Source organism: Lynx canadensis, chromosome F1 (assembly GCF_007474595.2).
Source record: "Lynx canadensis isolate LIC74 chromosome F1, mLynCan4.pri.v2, whole genome shotgun sequence".
NCBI classification, from domain to species: domain Eukaryota; kingdom Metazoa; phylum Chordata; class Mammalia; order Carnivora; family Felidae; genus Lynx; species Lynx canadensis.
In genome coordinates, this window is record NC_044319.2 from 65,696,054 (window position 1) to 65,714,459 (window position 18,406).

At 44.3% G+C, this 18,406-nt stretch overlaps 2 protein-coding genes across 5 annotated transcripts in view; both read right to left on the bottom strand.

Moving 5' to 3' along the window:
• LOC115505068 (T-cell surface glycoprotein CD1a-like) overlaps positions 1-18,406 on the bottom strand; it is a 71,456-nt gene that overhangs the window by 2,377 nt on the left and 50,673 nt on the right. The window contains exons 1-2 of one of the 4 annotated variants that reach the window (XM_030302437.1): positions 979-1,158; positions 160-426 (exon numbers count right to left, since the gene is read on the bottom strand). The exons of 1 other annotated variant lie outside the window; for it this stretch is intronic. In XM_030302437.1, the coding sequence (XP_030158297.1) occupies positions 160-426; positions 979-1,039 (328 nt within the window). In that variant the 5' untranslated portion in view covers positions 1,040-1,158. Of the gene's footprint in view, positions 1-159; positions 427-978; positions 1,159-18,406 lie in introns of those variants that run through there. 2 more of the 4 variants (XM_030302438.1, XM_030302442.1) reach the window with 2 other exon arrangements.
• On the bottom strand, positions 6,530-9,535 carry LOC116737837 (T-cell surface glycoprotein CD1a-like). The gene is made up of 6 exons (XM_032591726.1): positions 9,382-9,535; positions 8,567-8,833; positions 7,619-7,897; positions 7,141-7,419; positions 6,722-6,812; positions 6,530-6,575 (listed from the first exon to the last, which is right to left on the bottom strand). The coding sequence occupies exons 1-6, from the start codon at positions 9,440-9,442 to the stop codon at positions 6,530-6,532; spliced, it is 1,023 nt and encodes a 340-aa protein (XP_032447617.1). The 5' UTR covers positions 9,443-9,535.

The following is an 18,406-nucleotide window of genomic DNA, read 5'->3' on the forward strand; positions in this document are numbered from 1 at the left end:
GATTCTGCCCCGTGAACAGAGGGGTGTGATTCAGTTTTACAATGGGGAGTCGAGAGGTTCAGCAGTCAGTGGAGGGTCTACCCAGGAGGAAGAAGGAACTCAAGGTTACACACACACCGACCACCTCCATCCCACCTGCCCTGAGGGACCTGAACTCACATTCAAGCTGCCATTGACTGACATGGTCCTGAAATACCTGAAGAAATCTAATGGAGTATGAATAGAATAACTTTTCCAGTTCCATGAACTTCTCATTGCTGAAGTTGCCCCTGGACCAAGGCCGCAGGAAAATGAAAGCTCCGGTCTTGCTGTCCCAGCCATGAGTCTGCAGCTGTCCCAGCCAAGCTGAACCCTGATTTTGTGCCCGGGCACGGTTGTAAAAAGATGCGGTCAGGATGATTCGAAAAGTGATTGGCTCCTGGAAGTCTGCGCCAGAAGAACAGACAGACTGAGGAAGAGGAGGGCAGAGGGAAGGAGAGAGAATCAGCAAAAGGGGCCAGGGAGGGGCACCGAAATCTGGAGGACAGGGAGCCATAGTTCCCTCTGGAGACACGTGCTGCCCCAGAGCCCCGAGCTTGGCACCCACCATTCAGAAGAGCACAAGGCCCTGGGGTCAGGGAAGCTCAGGGAGGAACCAGGTGGACATGCCTCACTCCCCAGGGATGTGCTGGGGAACCCACACCATGTGTGCACACGCACACAGACACCAATGCACACACATGCACACACACTCAGAGTTACACGTGATATGCACGCACATAGACACAGACGCAAACACAGACATACAGACACCCACCCACACACATGCACACACGGCAGAAACACACAGAGGTACACACACAGGCACCTATACACACATACTCACACACATATACACACATGCACACATGTACACAACAACATATGTGCACACATGACACACATCACACAAATGTAGACAAACACTCTTGCACCGACCAGGCAGGGCCACATCCTCACCGTCGTCAGTGTCACCACCTGGGACAAAAACTGTGAGCAACACCAGTTGCAACAACAGCATCTTATGTGCAGATGTTCTTTCTTTCTCTCGGAAAGTGGGTCTTTGGCGTCTGTTCTCACAAACCTCCCCACACACAGCCCCTCTCTTCTGACTTCCTTCTCAACACACCCGCCTTCCCTGAGTCTCCGCGACAATGCAAATGGGCTCCGCCCTCAACCCTGGACACCTACTCAGACTCTCACTTCCCCTCCGGGTCTGACCCTCCTCTCGGCTTCCAGCTTCCCCCTGTCACCAGCCTCCGTCGTGCTCCCTGAGGCCCTGATTCAGGCCCTGTTCAGGCTGGGGAACAAGTCTCGTGTGGCATGGAAAAGGGACCCTACCTCTCATGCCTTTTCTCCTCATCCAGACAGTAACCCATGAAGACACACGGCTCCCCAGCACCCAGCCCCGGCCCCTGCTGTCACCTTCTCGTGACCTTGGGACACCCCACAAGGGCTTCCGTCCATGTCTCACCCCCACCCCAACCCATTCCCATCTATGCCTTCTCACTGTCTGCATTAAAATTCAAAATCAACCAGATAAATTTGAAGGTCACCTTCTTTTAATTGAGGAAAGGGGTCTAATCATGCAGATGACTTCCTCTCTTGGGGGATGGAGAGGGTTCATGTGAGAGAGGACCTCACTTGTGATGAACAGAGAATTCCTCACTGACGGGGGAAGACTTACATTTCTGGGGGAGGTTGGACTGCACTTAGGTTAGGTTAAACAAGGTTTGGGGAGTTGGCCTGCCCAAGGCACCATTTTGAGTCCATGAGTTTCTTTTAACACTTACTCTATTTGCTTTTCCAAATTTCGCCATGATTGCCTGTGTAACAGTATCAACAACCACCAGTTCACCATTATTTTTAGGGGAGAATCAGTTGCCATCAGAGAGACCACAGGGTATTGAAACATCTGAAGAATACCCCCTCAGTCGGACTTGCATTAATATACATTCACTCACCAAATAGTCGCTTAACAGCTTCCTGGATCCAAGCACCTCACTACATGCATGACAATACAGTGTTCACACTGCAACCACTATTCAAGGAGTTTTTAGTCTACTTGGGAAGAAAATCACGTCAACCAAGAACTAACCATTTTGGTGTGCTGAGTTTTCTTTTAATGTGCAGACTCTAGACTCTAACAAACCTGCCTGAAACAATATTTACTAAAGTGGTGACCTTTACAGGTGTTTGCCCTCTCAGAATCTTGACTCAGTTGTTGGCTCAGGTGTTTCTAATCCCCTGGAACCGGATCCCAAATCCAACAGGGCTTGGCAAGTGGTAGGCGCTCAATGATTAACTCTGAGTGATTGAATAATTCAGTTCAGGCATCAAATTATTCTTAAAGATTATGGATTTCTTTGGCATAAAAATGTTTTTAGTATCCAAAAGTATTAGTTGTAATCCTACTTGATGAAATCTGAATCTACACAGTTATCTTTTGGAGTCAAGCATATGCTAATAACCATGAAGTTCACACCGAGGGTCCTACGGCAAATCTACAACAAGAAATCATGGGAATTTATAGTGTGTGGACTTAATAGAGTGTTCTGGAATCATGTATCCAGATTCCCTTCCTACTATTCCTGCTAGAATGTTCCATGCTTGTCTTATCATGAGTTGGCCGTGCTGGACATGCTGACCTTCTACTTCCGTGGTGTTCTTAAGTGTTTAAAAGCCCTTAAGTATTTGTGCTTTATGTCATCTGGATAATGTGTTTGGGCTATTTGTCTTGTTATTTCTTGGATGACCAGTAAACTGAAATAAACTCAGGCTGTTGAGAGAAAGATAATATTTTTGGCAAGTTCAGACTGGAACATAGAAAATTGGAAAGAGCTCACTCCCACACATAAGATTTTGAAAAGCTGGATCGTCCAAATCACTTCTCTGGAATCCATCAAAGTTGAAGGGTGAGAGCAAGTTGTCAACCCAAAATCTAGGGAAATACAGACTCCTCCAAGGAAATCAGGGATTCAGATGCCAGAGGCTTTATAAACCAGAATGAATAATTCAGCTACAATTGTTAACAAATGACTGAAGGCTCATTGAGGACTGGGAGGCCCTGAGAGTCACAGACTTAGCAAATTTGATATATCTCTAGGCTTTTGCCCATTGGCCTCCCAGGGTCCTGACAAACTGAAGTCCAGGACACAGACCAGAGAACTGCTTTCTGGTGGTACAAGCCTGGGGTCTGACAGCAGCTCCCTCCTGAGAAGGGCGGGAAGGCCACCATCCCCCACACAGAAAGGAGCCTTCACTGGGTGTGGGAAGGGCAGGGAGCCCCACTACCTCAGGGCACAGTGAGCCACTCTGCAGCTAGGGGGAGGGGCAGTGGGGGAAGGGACAGGAACACACCTTGTCCCAGACTAAGAGGCTCCATCTTCTGAGCAAAGGGGGAACTCTCGGAAGGCCCAGTGTCCAAACTGAAACACAAAGCACCTGGCTGAGGATGGGACTGGACCAGAGCAGAGGTAGCGTCCCCCTCTCTGTCCCAAGCAGACCAGCCAGCAGGGAACCAAGGGCAGCTCCTGCTGGTGGGGGCTCAAGACGATGAAGATACACGCCCTTGAGCCACATCCTGTTAGAAAAAGAAAATCGCAGACCCAAAATGATGTCATCAGCTGAGTTCCCTCCCTGGGACTTCATACCCAGTTGAACAAACTACAACCACCCAGAAATGTAGCCTTACCCAGTCATCACCAGCAAATTTTTCTTTCCACAGAGCAATGAGTCTGTCACCTGGTTTCTCTCCAGCCCCCAAAGACAGATGAGGTCATATGCATGATAAGAGCCCTTACTCTTCCCCCAAGAAAGAGGCCTGATTCCTAGAACAATCCTTCACATTTGCTGCCATCTCCCCGGCCCCACCCTCCCTCTGTAAAAACCTTCCATTTGTACAACTTCTCTAAGTGCCTACCTGAGGGCCACATGGGGTGATGTGTGATTCATGGATCATTTAATAAAGCAATTATTGCTGAAATCTATGAGGTTAAATTTTCTTATTTACCAATTCTAAAGTTTGCTCTGAATGATTAAATGTACATATCAAAAAAAAAAAGCTTGGAGGACAAGATTATTCGTTATGTCTTAAACACCTGTACACACAGCTGTCTCTCATACATTCTAGAACCAGTCTTAGAGAACATGTTTACCATACAAATAGGAAAAGCTGACCAAGTCATGAATGAATGAATGAATGAATGAATGAATAACAGAATGTATGTATGAATGAGTGAATGAATGAATGAATACATGTGTTGGGAAGAAATCCATGGAAAATTTCTTGCATTTTGAGTATTTAATGCCATTGCCACGACAGCTCCTGGTTCATGAAGGCTGGTGCAGCTTACCCTTCCATCTCTAGGAAAACCCTGGAGAAAATTTTTACCACTTCTCCAGCAGCTGAACCAGCACTCGATTCCTGATCAGCGGTTTGTTAGAAACCCACGAAAACACCCAGGATAGGGATTGATCCAGATGTCAGTGTCAATAAGACAGGGTAAGAGTGGGACAGGTGAGGACATGTGAAGAAAAAGGCAAGCAGGCAAGAAAAAGAATAGAGGAATATTTTCAAGAATTGAAGAAAAGGAAGAGAAGAGTGAGGAAGAACACCGCAAGGAAGAGAGCTTTATCCCAGCATCCCCAGGGGCCACGTCCACGTCCATCAGAGGGAGCACCCAATCACAAAGGACAGAAATCCACCTTTGTGGGCTGAAACCATACAGGAAATGAATGAGCTGATGGAACTGGGGATCCCAGGGTTATTGGGGCTCCAGTCCCTTCTGTGGGTCTGTGCGTCTGCCTTCACTTTTGCGATGCTTTGGTTTTGTTGTTGCTACTGTTTTCTGCTTCACGGGAATATGATGACAAATGAAAATTGTACCTTTGTACAGAGTGCAGTTTTCTAACCCCTGAGGAAGGATGGCTGGGAGGCCCCACGGGCCACATGGGCCTTCGCCAGCTCTGGCAGGTGCAGCAGAGCCTGTGATGTGACATGAACAAAGGTCCTCCTGATGACCTTCCAACAGCTTCTCCGAGAGGACGGCCTGAAGAACGTCGGGAGCCCAGTGCACACGGCATGCAGGGAGCTGCAGGTGACGCTCAGGTCCTGAGCTGCCGAGCCTCGAGTGGCATGCAGCATTTTGAAGGAAAATGAAGAATTGGTCAAGAAAACCTGAATTCAAGCAAACCTTGAAAATTAACATTTTATGTAGCTTTCATCCCACATTTGAATACTTTTAATTGCTGGGCAATAAACTCTGTTTTCTCCAAAAAAAACATAAAACGAAGTACACATTGATGTACAGGGTGACGTGATGCCCACAACCACACTACCCAACCACCTCACATCTGGGTCCTCTCCTTTCTCTTTCTTTTCTCTTCTTCTCATTCTTGTGGTGAGACCACGTTGGACCCAACCTCTTGGAAAACTTCACATGTACAATTTCTCTGCCTTCTTGAATGCAGGTGTCATCCTCAGGCTTGCTGTTCTGCTGCTGAAAAATGGATTGCAGTTGTTTACGCTTCATACCCCGACCTTATCATCTGGGACAAGAAAGATCATCTCATTCTTTGCCATTGACCACAGGAATCAGAATCCCTGTGACCTGAGCCACCTGGAGCAGGTGCGTGGCCCTGAACTATCACTCTGGGCAAGGACAAGTGGCAGCTGTCTGATGATTGTCATGAACTGGAGGTTACCTGTCCATCCTTTGTCCTGTCACATTGTCAAAGATGCTTTCTCCTGAGGAAGTCAGGCTGATTAGAACCCAGGGCTACACACGAGGGTGGAGTCAACCAACCAAAAACCACAAGGTGGCCATGAGAGCATGACAGGTGGGCTGGACCCAACAGAAGCAGGCAAATAGTCCAATGTAGGGGAGAAGTTTGGTGAAGTGCCATGATTTGCTCTCCCTCTCCCAATATTTTTCACCTTTTCCATCCCTTCTATCTCAACGTTATTTTCCAGAAATGTCCACGTGTGCAAACATCTGAACTACTACAAACCTGTCAGGAGGCAAAAAAAAAAGACAAACCTATGAAACTGACATAAATTCAACACAGGTATTTATTGCCAAGGATACAAATATTAAAAAGACATGGACCTCATCTCTAAAGTCCTAAGAATTAGAAGGGAAAGGACCCTAACTGTTGGCAACAAGGGCTGGGGGTCAGGAATAGATTTGCCAAGTGCAGGAAAATGCGGTGCTAATTCTCACCAAGCAAAGACTGCTTCCAGTTATGAATAAGGGATGGCTCACTGGAGGAAGTGATGTATGATGCCTGTGACGCATGGACGTTGCTGGGACTTCATTATACTCTGAGATAATTTTGAGATTTAAGTCCCAGAGTCAGGTCAGAACAACAAATCCCCCTAAATTACACTTAACTCATCTTGACAACTGATCACTGAGCAGAAAGGAAAGACAACAGTCACATAGAGACTTGCTGGTCCATCACCACTGAGCTGGGTTTAGGGACGTCCTGGTCCTGGGCTGCCGGGATCTCACTCCAAAGGGAGGCCAGTACACTGAGGTGTCTTGTGTGATTTCCTGGGAGGAACAGATTGGAAATCGTTCTGCAGCAGGGGGAGGTAAGGAATGCAGGGGGAACGGCACTGGGACGAGGAGGGCTGAGGACAGACAGGAAAGTGGGGAGACACTTCGGAAAGTGCAGAAAGGTGGCTCCAGAGACTTACCGGCGCTTCCAGAGCCAGAAGGCAAGACCTGCCAGTAGCACCAGGGGCATGATTACCACCAGGAAGAGCAAGTCCACAGGGCGGTGTTGCTCTGTGGGTTTGGTGCACAGAGGGTGTCAATTCCCATCCACCCCAGGCTGACCTGCACCTACCTGGTCCTTTTTGCTCCCATCACCCTCTGCCTCACCAACCACCCTTCCTCCTTCTCGTTTCCTATCCCTGCTCAGAGATGGACCGTTCACCCAATATCTGCTTCCTCCCACATCTACAGGACCCTCACACACAGCTCACCACTTCCTGGGTTACTAAATATATGTACTTTTTAGTCTGGAATCCTAGAATCCCAAGTTTCTCTTCAGGCTCTCTGGCTCTGAGGACCTGCCACCGTCTTTCCCAGAGGGGACCCCGCCCTTTCTCACCCCAGTAGAAGACCATATCCTGGCCTTCTAGACTGCTGTGTCTCACTCGGCAAGACAGGCCAGCTGCCTCTCTGGCTTCCACGTCCAAGGACGTCTGAAGATACCATGTCCCGTCAGCATGGGGCAAGACCTCGCCTCGTCGGGTGCCCTGGTGCTCCTGCTCACCCCGCATCCACGTCACCCACACTGGCTTTGGGTAGAAGCCAGAGACGTGGCACACGAGGAGCAGATGGCCAGGCCCCGGACTTGGGCCAGTGGACAGCCAGGCCTCTGGCCTCACTGCAGAGACAGGACAGGTATTCTCAGACTGAGAAGGTAAATCTTCACATCGCTTTAGATACACACGTCTTTCCACCTCTAGAAACCTGTCAACATCACCCCTCTCCCTCTTGGCCCCTTTTCACTCTGAATTTGAGGAAATGTTGCAAATTTATGAGTGCAAAATAGAGAATGCTTGGAGGGAGGGAGCAGGACTGACCTTGCCGCTGGAGATCTGCCTTCCCTGCGTCTAGAAGACCCAAGAGGAAACGGGGGCAGATGTCAATAATATGTGCTCGTATTCTTAAGTTGACCACATGGTACTGACTGAATAGTTTGGAGACCTGCTGAGCCCTCCTTCCTCCTTTCGGAGATGGCCACCATGACGTGTTCTGGAAGCTCACGAGATCTGATCCTTCATATGCAATCTTCATGAAGCCTACTGATGGCTCCCCAACATGTAGTCCACAGCCTTTTGCCACCTGTACCTGAAAGGGATCTGGAAACAGAGGCTGTGTGTTATAGGAAAGGGGGAGAGAAAGAAATGAAATGAGGTGAATATAAGTGAAAGGCAAAGAAAGCAGAGGGAGATATTGAGTGTATTGGAAAGAACGGAGCAAAGTTTGGTTTAGGTGGAGGCTCAGAAAATAGGTGGTCACTGGAGGCAGAGGAAGAGGTGAATGAGGAAAGCACGAATGTGGGAGAAGATACTGGAAGGGTGTGGCAGAGAACAGGGAAGGTCTCCAATGGAGAGCTGGGATAAAATCATCTAGGGTGAGGGGAGAGCAGTGGGTACAGGAAACACATAGATTCACTGAGCGATCTGGATTGGGTGAAAAGCACATTTCAAGGATGAGTCACAGAGTGAGGGAGAGGTGGGTACCTGGCTGGAGGCCAGGAAATGGGGTGGTCATGGGAGATACCAATAGAGACATGACAGCACAGCCTGTAGTCAATGAGAGGATGGGAAGTAGCAGAAGACATGAAGGTTTTCAAGAACCGGGGTCTAGATTCTGCCGCCTAAACACATGTGGAATTCAGTTTTACGATGGGGAGAGATATGAAGTTCAGAAGCCAGGGGACGCTCCTTCCTAGAGGAAGAAGGAGCTCAAGGAGATGCACATGCCTGCCACCTCCATCCCATCTGCCCTGATGGATCCAAACTCACATTCAAGTTGCCATTGACGAACATGGTTCTGAAATATCAAAGGAAAAATCATGGAGAATGTCTGTAATGTCCTTTCCTCTTCCCTCAGCTCCTTCTCGCTGAAGTTGCCCTTGGACCAAGGCCGCTTGTACATGAAAATGCCTTTCTTGCTGTCCCAGCCATGAGTCTGCAGCCCATCCAGCCAAGCAGAGCCCAGATTTTGTGTCCACGAATGGTTGTAAAAGGATGCTGTCATGATGCTTCGAAAAGTGATTGGCTCCTGGAAGTCTGTACAAGAAGAACAGATAGACTGAGGAAGAGGAGGGCATTGGGAAGGAGAGAGAATGCAGAAAAAGGTCTCAGGGAGGGGCACCAAAATCTGGAGGAAAGGGAGCCATAGTTCCCTCTCGAGACATGTGCTGCCCCAGAGCCCAGAGCTTCATACCCATGGTCCAGAAGAGTACAAGGCCCTGGGGTCAAGGATGCTCAGGAAGGAACTAGGCTGACATCCCACACTCCCCAGGTATGTGCTGGGGAACCCACACCCTGCATGCCCATATGCACAGACACAAATGCACGTATGTGTACACACACAAATACTCAGAATTACGCACACACGCATACAGAAACACAGATGTACAGACACACACGTGTGCACACGTGCAAACACAGAGAGACGCACACAGGCACTATCCACACATAGTCACATATATTTACACATACAGAACACAAGCACATGCACACCAATGCACACATGTGTGTGCGCACACATACAAGCACACACACAGACACGCGCACACACACGTGCCCCCACAGGGCAGGCCCAGAGCCCTCACCGTCATCACTGTCACCACCTGGGACAAGAACCGTGAGCAAGACCAGTTGCAACAACAGCATCTTATGTGCAGATGTTCTTTCTTTCTCTCGGAAAGTGGGTCTTTGGCGTCTGTTCTCACAAACCTCCCCACACGCAGCCCCTCTCTTCTGACTTCCTTCTCAACACACACACCTTCCCTGAGTCTCCGCCCTCAACCCTGGACACCTACTCAGACTTTCACTTCCCCTCCGGGTCTGACCCTCCTCTCGGCTTCCAGCTTCTCCCTGTCACCTGCCTCCATCCTGCTCCCTGAGGCGCTAATTCAAGTGCTGGGGAGCAAGTCTTGCATGGCATGGAAAAGAGACCCTACCACTCGTGCCTTTTCTCGTCATCCAGACAGTAACCCATGAAAACACACAGTTCCCCAGCACCCAGCCCTGCAGTCTGCTGTCACCCTGTCTCTCCAGTCCTTGGGACACTGCCCAAGAACTTCCTTCGTGTCTCACCCCCAACCCAGCTGATTAGTGTTAGTGGTCTTCTGTTTGGTTGTTGTTGTTTTTTTAATTCCAGTATAGTTAACATACAGTGTTATATTAGTTTTAGGTGTACAATAGAGTGATTCAGCACCTCTACACCTTACTCAGTGCTCATCAATATAAGGGTAATCCTAATCTGCTTCACCTACTTCACCCACCTGCCACCACATCCTCCTTGGTAACCAGCAGTGTGTTCTCTATAGTTCAGGGTCCAGTTCTTTTTGTTCTTATCTCTTTTTCGTTATTTGTTTCTCGTTTCTTAAATTCCACGTATAAGTGGAATCATATGCTATTTGTCTTTCTCTTACTGACTTCTTTCACTTACCATCATATTTTCTAGATCCATCCATGCGGTTGCGAATGTAAAGATTTCGCTCCTTGTTACAGCTAGTGATATTCCACTGTATGCGTATACCACATCATATTTGTCCATTCATCTATCCACAGACACTAGGGCTGCTTCCATATCTTGGCTATTGTAAGTAATGCTGCAATAAACATAAGGGTGCGTGTATGTTTTCAAATTGCTGTTTTTGTATTATTTGGGTACATATACAGTAGTAGAATTAATGGATCATATGGTAATTCTGCTTTTAGTTTTTTGAGGAACCTCAATACTGTTTTCCTTAGTGGCTGTACCAATTTGCACTCCCACCAGCAGGGTGCAACTTCCTTTTTCTCCACATCTTCCCCAACACTTGTTTCTTCTGTGTTTAAATTTAGCCACTCTGAATCAGGAGACTATAGATGCTGGAGAGGATGTGGAGAAACGGGAACCCTCTTGCACTGTTGGTGGGAATGCAAATTGGTGCAGCCACTCTGGAAAACAGTGTGGAGGTTCCTCAGAAAATTAAAAATAGACCTACCCTATGACCCAGCAATAGCACTGCTAGGAATTTACCCAAGGGATATAGGAGTACTGATGCACAGGGGCACTTGTACCCCAATGTTTATAGCAGCACTCTCAACAATAACCAAATTATGGAAAGAGCCTAAATGTCCACCAACTGATGAATGGATAAAGAAATTGTGGTTTATATACACAATGGAGTACTACGTGGCAATGAGAAAGAATGAAATATGGCCCTTTATAGCAACGTGGATGGAACTGGAGAGTATGATGCTAAGTGAGATAAGCCATACAGAGAAAGACAGATACCATATGGTTTCACTCTTATGTGGATCCTGAGAAACTTAACAGAAACCCATGGGGGAGGGGAAGGAAAAAAAAAAAAAAGAGGTTAGAGTGGAAGAGAGCCAAAGCATAAGAGACTCTTAAAAACTGAGAACAAACTGAGGGTTGATGGGGGGTGGGAGGAAGGGGAGGGTGGGTGATGGGTATTGAGGAGGGCACCTTTTGGGATGAGCACTGGGTGTTGTATGGAAACCAATTTGACAATAAACTTCATATATTGAAAAAATAAAAATTTTAATAAATAAATAAATAAATAAATAAATAAATTTAGCCACTCTGACTGGTGTGAGGTGATTTCTTGTGGTTTTGCTTTGCATTTCCCTGACAATTAGTGATGTTGAGCATCTTTTCAGGAGTCTGTTGGCCATCTGGATGTCCTCTTGGGAGAAATGTCTATTCATGTCTTCTGCCCATTTTTTAATTGGATGATTTGTCTTTTTGGTGTTTTGTTGTACAAGTTCTTTACATATTTTGGATACTAATCCTTTATCAGATATGTTATTTGGTAATATCTTCTCCCATTCCATAGGCTGCCTTTTAGTTTTGTTAATTGTTTCCTTCACTGTGCAGAAGCTTTTTATCTTGATGCAGTCTCAACAGCTTATCTTTCCCTTTTGTTTCCCTTGCCTCAGGAGACATATCTAGAAAAACGTTGCTGTGGCTGATGTCAGAGACATTACTGGGCATGCTCTTTTCTACGATGTATATGATTTCAGGTCTCACATTTAGGTCCTTAAGCTAGTTTAAGTTTATTTTCATGTATGGTGTAAGAAAGTGGTCTAGTTTCTATCTTTTACATGTAGCTGTCCAGTTTTCCCAACACCGTTTGTTGAAGAGACTTTCTTTTTCCTATTGCAAATTCTTGCCTCCTTTGTCAAAGATTAATTGACCATAAGATCATTGATTTATTTCTGGGCTCTCTACTCTCTTCCATTCATCTATGTGTCTACTTTTGTGCCAATACCATACTGTTTTGATTACCATAGCTTTGTTGTATAACTTGAAATATGGAATTGTGATACCTCCAGCTTTGTTTTTCTTTTTCCAGATTTCTTCGGCCATTTGGAGTCTTTTGTGGTTGCATACAAATTTTACATTGTTGGCTTTAGTTCTGTGAAAAATTCTATTGGGATTTAGAGCGGTATTGCACTAAATCTATAGATTGCTTTGAGTAGTATACACATGTTCACATATTTGTTCTTCCAGTCCATGTGCATGGAATGCCTTTCCATTTCTTTGTGTCTCATTCAAATGTTTTCATCAGTGTGTTATAGTTTTCAGAGCACAGGTCTTTCGCCTCTTTGGTCAAGTGTATGCCTAGATATGTTATTATTTTTGGTGCAACTATAAATGGATGGTTTTCTTAATTTCTCTTTCTGCTGCCTCATTATTAGTGTATATAAATGCAAGGGATTTTTCTAAATTGAATCTGTATACTGTGACCATACTGAATTCATTTATTTTCTCTGGTAGTTTTGGAGGGATCTTCAGGATTTTTATATATAGTATTGTGTCATCTGCAAATACTGAATGTTTTTATTCTTCTTGGTAAATCTGGATGTACTTTTTCTTGTCTGATTTCTGTGGCTGAGACTTCCAGAACTGTGTTGAATAAAAATGGTGATAGAGGATATCCTTGCCTTCTTCCTGAAATGAAGGGAAATGGTCTCAATTTTCCACTATTAAGTATGATGTTTGCTGTGGGTTTTTTATATATGACCTTTATTGTGTCAAGCTGTGTTATATCTAACTCTATTTTGTTGAGGGACTTTATCATCAATGGATGTTGTACTGTGTCAAACAAATTTTCTGCACCTATTGAAATGATCATACAGTTTTTATCCTGTCTCTTGTTATGTCATATATAATACTGATTGATTTGTAAATATTGAATGATACCGAATCTTAGGAATAAATTCCACATGATCATTACAAATGAAATTTTTAATGTATTGTTGGATTCAATATGTTACTATGATGTTGTGGATTTTTGTATCTTTATTCATCTGAAGTTCTCTCTTTTATAGTGTTTTTATCTGCTTTTGGTATCAGGATAATTCTGGCTTCATAAAATGATTTTGAAGCTCTGCTTTCCACCCAATATTGTGGAATAGTTTGAGAAGAATAGGTATTATTTCTTCTTTAAATATCTGGTAGAATTCTCCTGTGAAGGTTTCTGGTCCTGGACTTTTGTTTGTTAGGAATTTTTTCCTCACTGATTCAATTTCCTTGCTGATAAATGGTCTGCTCCAAGTTTCTATTTCATCTGACTTCGTTTATGGGAGATTATGTGTTGTTAGGAATCTATCCATTTCTTGTAGGCTGTCCAATTTGATGGTGTATAATTTTTCATAATAGTCTCTTAAAACCCTTTTTATTTCTGTTGTGTCAGTTGTTATTTTCCTCTTTAATTTCTGATTTTGTTTGAGTTCACTCTATTACTCCCTCCTTTTTTATGTACCTGGCAAAATGTTTATCAATTGTGTTGTTCTATTGAAAGAACCACCTCCTAGTTTCATTGATCTGTTCTTTTGTGTCCTTTTAAAAAATTTTCTATATAATTTAAATTGTTCTAATCTTTATTCTTTCCTTTCTTCTGCTGCTTAAGGGTTTTATTTCTTCTTCTTTTTCGAGCTCCTTTAGTTGTAAGGTTAGGTTGTTTCTAGAGATTTTTCTTGCTACTTTAGGTAGGCCTGTATTGCTATAAACCTTCCTCTTAAAACAGCCTTTGCTATATCCCAGAAATTTTGGACTATTGTGTTTTCATTTTCATTTGTCTCCATGAAATTTTATTTCCTCTGTGATTTCTTGGGCTGATCCATTAATTGCTTAGTGCCATGTTATTTACACTTCATGTATTTTATGCTTTTTCCAGATTTTTTTTTCTTGTGGTTAATTTCTAATTTCATAGTGTTGCTGTCAGAACAAGATGCTCGGTATGATTTTCATCTTCTTGAATTTATTGAGACTTGTTTCATTGTGTAATATATGGTCTGTTCTGGAGGATGTTTCATGTGCACTTGAAGGGAATATGTATTCTGCTGTTTTAGGATGGAATGTTCTGAATATATCATTTAGATCTATCAGATTTGATGTATCATTCAAAGCCATTGTTCCTAGTTCCTTTTCTCTTTGTGTTTGCTATTGCTTTATGTATTTGGGTGCTTTCATGTAGGGGGCAGAAATATTCACAACTGCTGTATTTCTTGTTCCATTATTCAATTTGTTAGTACATAGTGTTCATCTTTGTCTCTTGGTACAGTTTTTCCTTTAAACACTATTTTGGCTTCCATTTCACATTCATTTGCTGGATAAATGTTTCTCCATCCCTTCCTTTTCAATCTACATGTGTATTTAGGTCTGAAATGAGTCTTTTGTAGTCAGTATAGAGATATGACTTGTTTTTTCATCCATCTCATCACACTATGTCTTTTGATTACAGCATTTAATCTACTTATATTCAATGTATTTATTGTTAGGCATATGCTTACTCCCATTTTGTTACTTGTTTCATTGTTGTTTAGGTATTTTCTGGTCCTTTCTCCTCTTGGTCTCTTTTTTTGTGATTAGTTGTGTTCTTTAGTAATATACTTGGATTGTTTTCTCTTTATTTTTTGAGTACCTACTATTAATTTTTGATTTGTAGTTATCATTTAGGTTATATATATCATCTTCTGTATATAGCAGTCAATATTAACTTATTGGTCACTTAACTTTGAAATCTTTCTCTATTCTCTCTCCCCACATTTTAGGGATATGGTGTCATATTTTACTTCCTTTATTTTGTGAGTCCTTTGACTCATTTTTATGTATATCCTTATTTTTACTACTTTTGTGCTTCCTTTCCTTTTGATCTTTCCTTTCCTTACTACTCACAGTTCCTTTCAGTATTTCTTGTATTGTGGGTTAGTGGTCATGAATTCCCATAACTTTTGTTTGTCTGGGAAACTCATTAATTCTCCTTCAATTCAATTGCTGGGTACAGCATTCTTGTTTAGAGGTCTTTTTCTTTCTGCACTTTGAAGATATCATGGCACTCCCTTCTGGTCTGCAAAGTTTCTGATGAAAGATCAGCTGATAGCTTTATGGATTTCCTTTGTATGCAACTGTCTTCTTTTCTCTTGCTGGTTTTAAAATTCTCCCTTATCATGATTCTTTGTCATTTTCATTACTATGTCTTTTGGTGTGGACATAGTAATTTTGTAAGGTTCTGTCTGTGCTGTCTGATTCTTGATTTCTGTTTCCTTCAACAGATTTGGGAATTCTCCAGCTATTCGTTCTTCAAATAAATGTTTTGACCCTTTGCTGTCTTTTCTCCTTCTATGATCCTGATAATGCAAATGCTACTATGCTTGCCTGGGCCTCTGAGTTCCATAAATCTATTTTCATTCTGTATTATCTTTTCTCTCCCCTGCTCAGCTTGATTGCTTTCCATTTACCTTATCCTCCAGGTTGCTGATCCATTCTTCTGCTTCATATGGTCTACTCTTCATTCCATCCATGTATTTTTAATTTCATCTCTTGAGTTTTTCCTCTCTGATTCTTTCTTTTTTTTATCTTCTCTCCCTTTATTGAGGGTCTCACTGATGCCCTCCATTATTTACTCAAATCAGATGGTTTCCTTATGGTTTCCTTACTTTAAATTCCCTATCAGGTGGGAGTTAAGTTGGCAGAGTACTAGGGGAAACTTTGCCTCATTGCTCAAACATAGGTAGATGAATATCAAAACATTTTGAGTACACAAGAAATGATCTGGGTACTGAGAGAGCAAAACTGAACAATAGCTCAAAAACAGCCACAATGTGGTAGGTAGGAGATTTGGGGGAGAAAAGAACTGTGGACACTGCAAAGGGGAGGGAGCCCTGATCACAGAGCAAAGAGGAGGGAGAGAGAGAGAGAGAGAGACAGTTGGAGGGAGAGAAAGGGTGGATGCACACAAAGGGTATTTTACATTAAGAAATTTTCACCAAAACCACTGTGGAAAAAGAAGACAGACTGACTACCACATTATTTATAAGCAATGAAACACAAAGACTGAAGTTTTGGAGGTCAGAACAATCACCAGTGTCCTGTTTGGTGGGCTTAAGTGTGCTCTGGTGGGGAATAAAGGTAGAGACCCAGAAGCTGGCAGCATGGTCTGAGGATCCCCTGGGTCACATGGGGAGAAACTGTTCCCCTGCTTGGAGTTCATTTGGGAGAGGTGGCATGGCCTGTAGGGGACAAAAGACCTGGAAGATGCCAATGTGCTGCTCTATTCACTGGCATAAAATAGAGATGGCAGCTTAGGGTAGCAAGCCTTGGTGCCAGGTTTTGGCTGAGCATTACCATATACTCCAAAACCTTGCATTGTCAGGCAACTGATATCTGCGATGAACTGTCAAGCAGCAAAAAAGCAGCAAAACACTCTCCCAGAGGGTTAGAATGAATCTGAACCATGTGGATCTTTAAAATTTGGAGTTTTGAAACAGCTCTTCATCTGAGATAAAACCTAGGAGTACTGAGCCACCTGGCAGGCAGACAGCTTGGATGCAAGCAGAGAGAAGGCAGGGATCTGGAAGAAGCTCGTGACCCAAGATGGGTGATTATTTGCTCTTCTGTGCGGGCTTGCCGGGGAGCGGCAGGCTTGAGCTTCCCTTTCTGGGGACGAGAGAGCAGGGTAATGCCGTTCCCACCCTCCCCCAGCATGATTGACCTCAGTGAGCAAAATAGCACCATCAAGTGGAGGTTGGAGCCTCTTACACCAAGCCCCCTCCACTGCACCCTGCAGGTACATCTCCACTAGGGCAAGTCCTCCAGAGAATCAGCAAAACCGGTCCAATCCCGGAAGACCAGCACAAATTTGTCTCACATACCAAATCTACTGATCATAGAATGCTGCAAAGAACCAACTGGAGGAGGAGCCAAGATGGCAGAACACCATGGAAGTTTTTTTGCATCTCACATCCATGAAATACAGCCAGATCAACACTAAACCATCCTGCACACCTAGAAAACTGATTTGAGGATCAACGCAACAATCTGCACCCTGCACCACAGAACTCATCAGGTTCACAGCGCGGAGAGGTGAACTGGGGGAGAGAAAAGCCGTGGAGGGCAGGGAGCTATTTTTGCTTGAGGAGAGAAGACGGAGATGGAGGGAGAGTTCGGGAAAAGCGCCCCACCAAAAGCAGCTGGAAGGAAAGTGGAAAAGTGGAAACAGTCGCAGGGACTGAACTAAAAAGGGAGAAAGGAGAAAGGAGAGGGTTTAAATTCCATTAACACTCTATAAACAGGGAGATCTCAGAGTCTGAAACTCTTCAGCTCAATACCTGGCAGTGCTCTGGTGGGAAGGGCAAATCTCCAGGAGCAGAGTGGGGCCTGGAAGGTTCTTGGGCCACATGGGGAGAAGTGGTTCCACTGCTGAAAGGACATTTGGTAGAGGTTGTGTGGCCACCCAGTCCCAGCAGACCCCAGAGAACAACCACATTCACTGGTGCTGGAACAAGGTCATTAAGGGTGAAGCCTGGTGCCAGATGTGCGTTGTGATTTTCCATAATCTCTGAAATGCTGCTGCTGTACAATCACGTGAACTTTTTCTGGGGTGGGCTGGCGCCCAGCTGTAGTCTCTGGGCATCAACAGCAGCACCATCCCACAAATGTTCCTGGGCATGGCCGGCACCCAGCCATTGCTTGGTGAGACCCTCCTGCAGACGATCTGAATGGGTCAAAGCTGCAGTCCCTCAGAAGTGAGGGGTGGGGAAACAGCCACATCTGAGATAAAACTCAGGAGAGAAGTGCCACCTGGTAAACTAATGGCTTGGTCACAGACAGTGTAAAAGCAGGGAGTGGATGGAAACCAGAGACAAAGGACAGGAGCAAGATTGCTAGTAGGGGAGAGCACTGGGTAGCTGGGTGACTCCATTTTCACCCCTTCTGCGCATGCACATACACACCTACAAGCACCACAACAATCCACCCCAGTAAGCTAAGCAGTGCCATCTAGTGAAAAACACAGCTGATACACTAGGCCCCACCCAAGTGGGCCAATGTTGCTCTTCAGGAACACCAGAAACCTCTCTGCTTGCTTAGTGTATGGACTAAAAAGTGTTTCATAGTTTGACTTCTAGGGGAAACCGATGTAATTTCAATCATATTTCAGTCTGTTCACTGGTCCATTTATTCAATTTTCTTTCTTTTGTATTCTTTTTCATTTCTTTTCTTTTTCTTGAATACAGAAAGAGAAAAATCTATTTTTATTTTCAATTTTTATTAAAAATATTTTTCTTTATTTTTTCTACTATATTTTTTACTTTTTTGTAAAATTTTTATATTCC

Coding starts and splice junctions, on each gene's coding strand:
- LOC116737837 (XM_032591726.1), bottom strand. CDS start 9,442: ATGCTGTTGTTGCAACTGGTCTTGCTCACGGTTCTTGTCCCAGGTGGT. Junction 8,834..9,381: donor AGGTGGTGACAGTGATGACG/GTGAGGGCTCTG, acceptor CTTCTTGTACAG/ACTTCCAGGAGCCAATCACT. Junction 6,576..6,721: donor TTCTGGCTCTGGAAGCGCCG/GTAAGTCTCTGG, acceptor TGTTCCTCCCAG/GAAATCACACAAGACACCTC.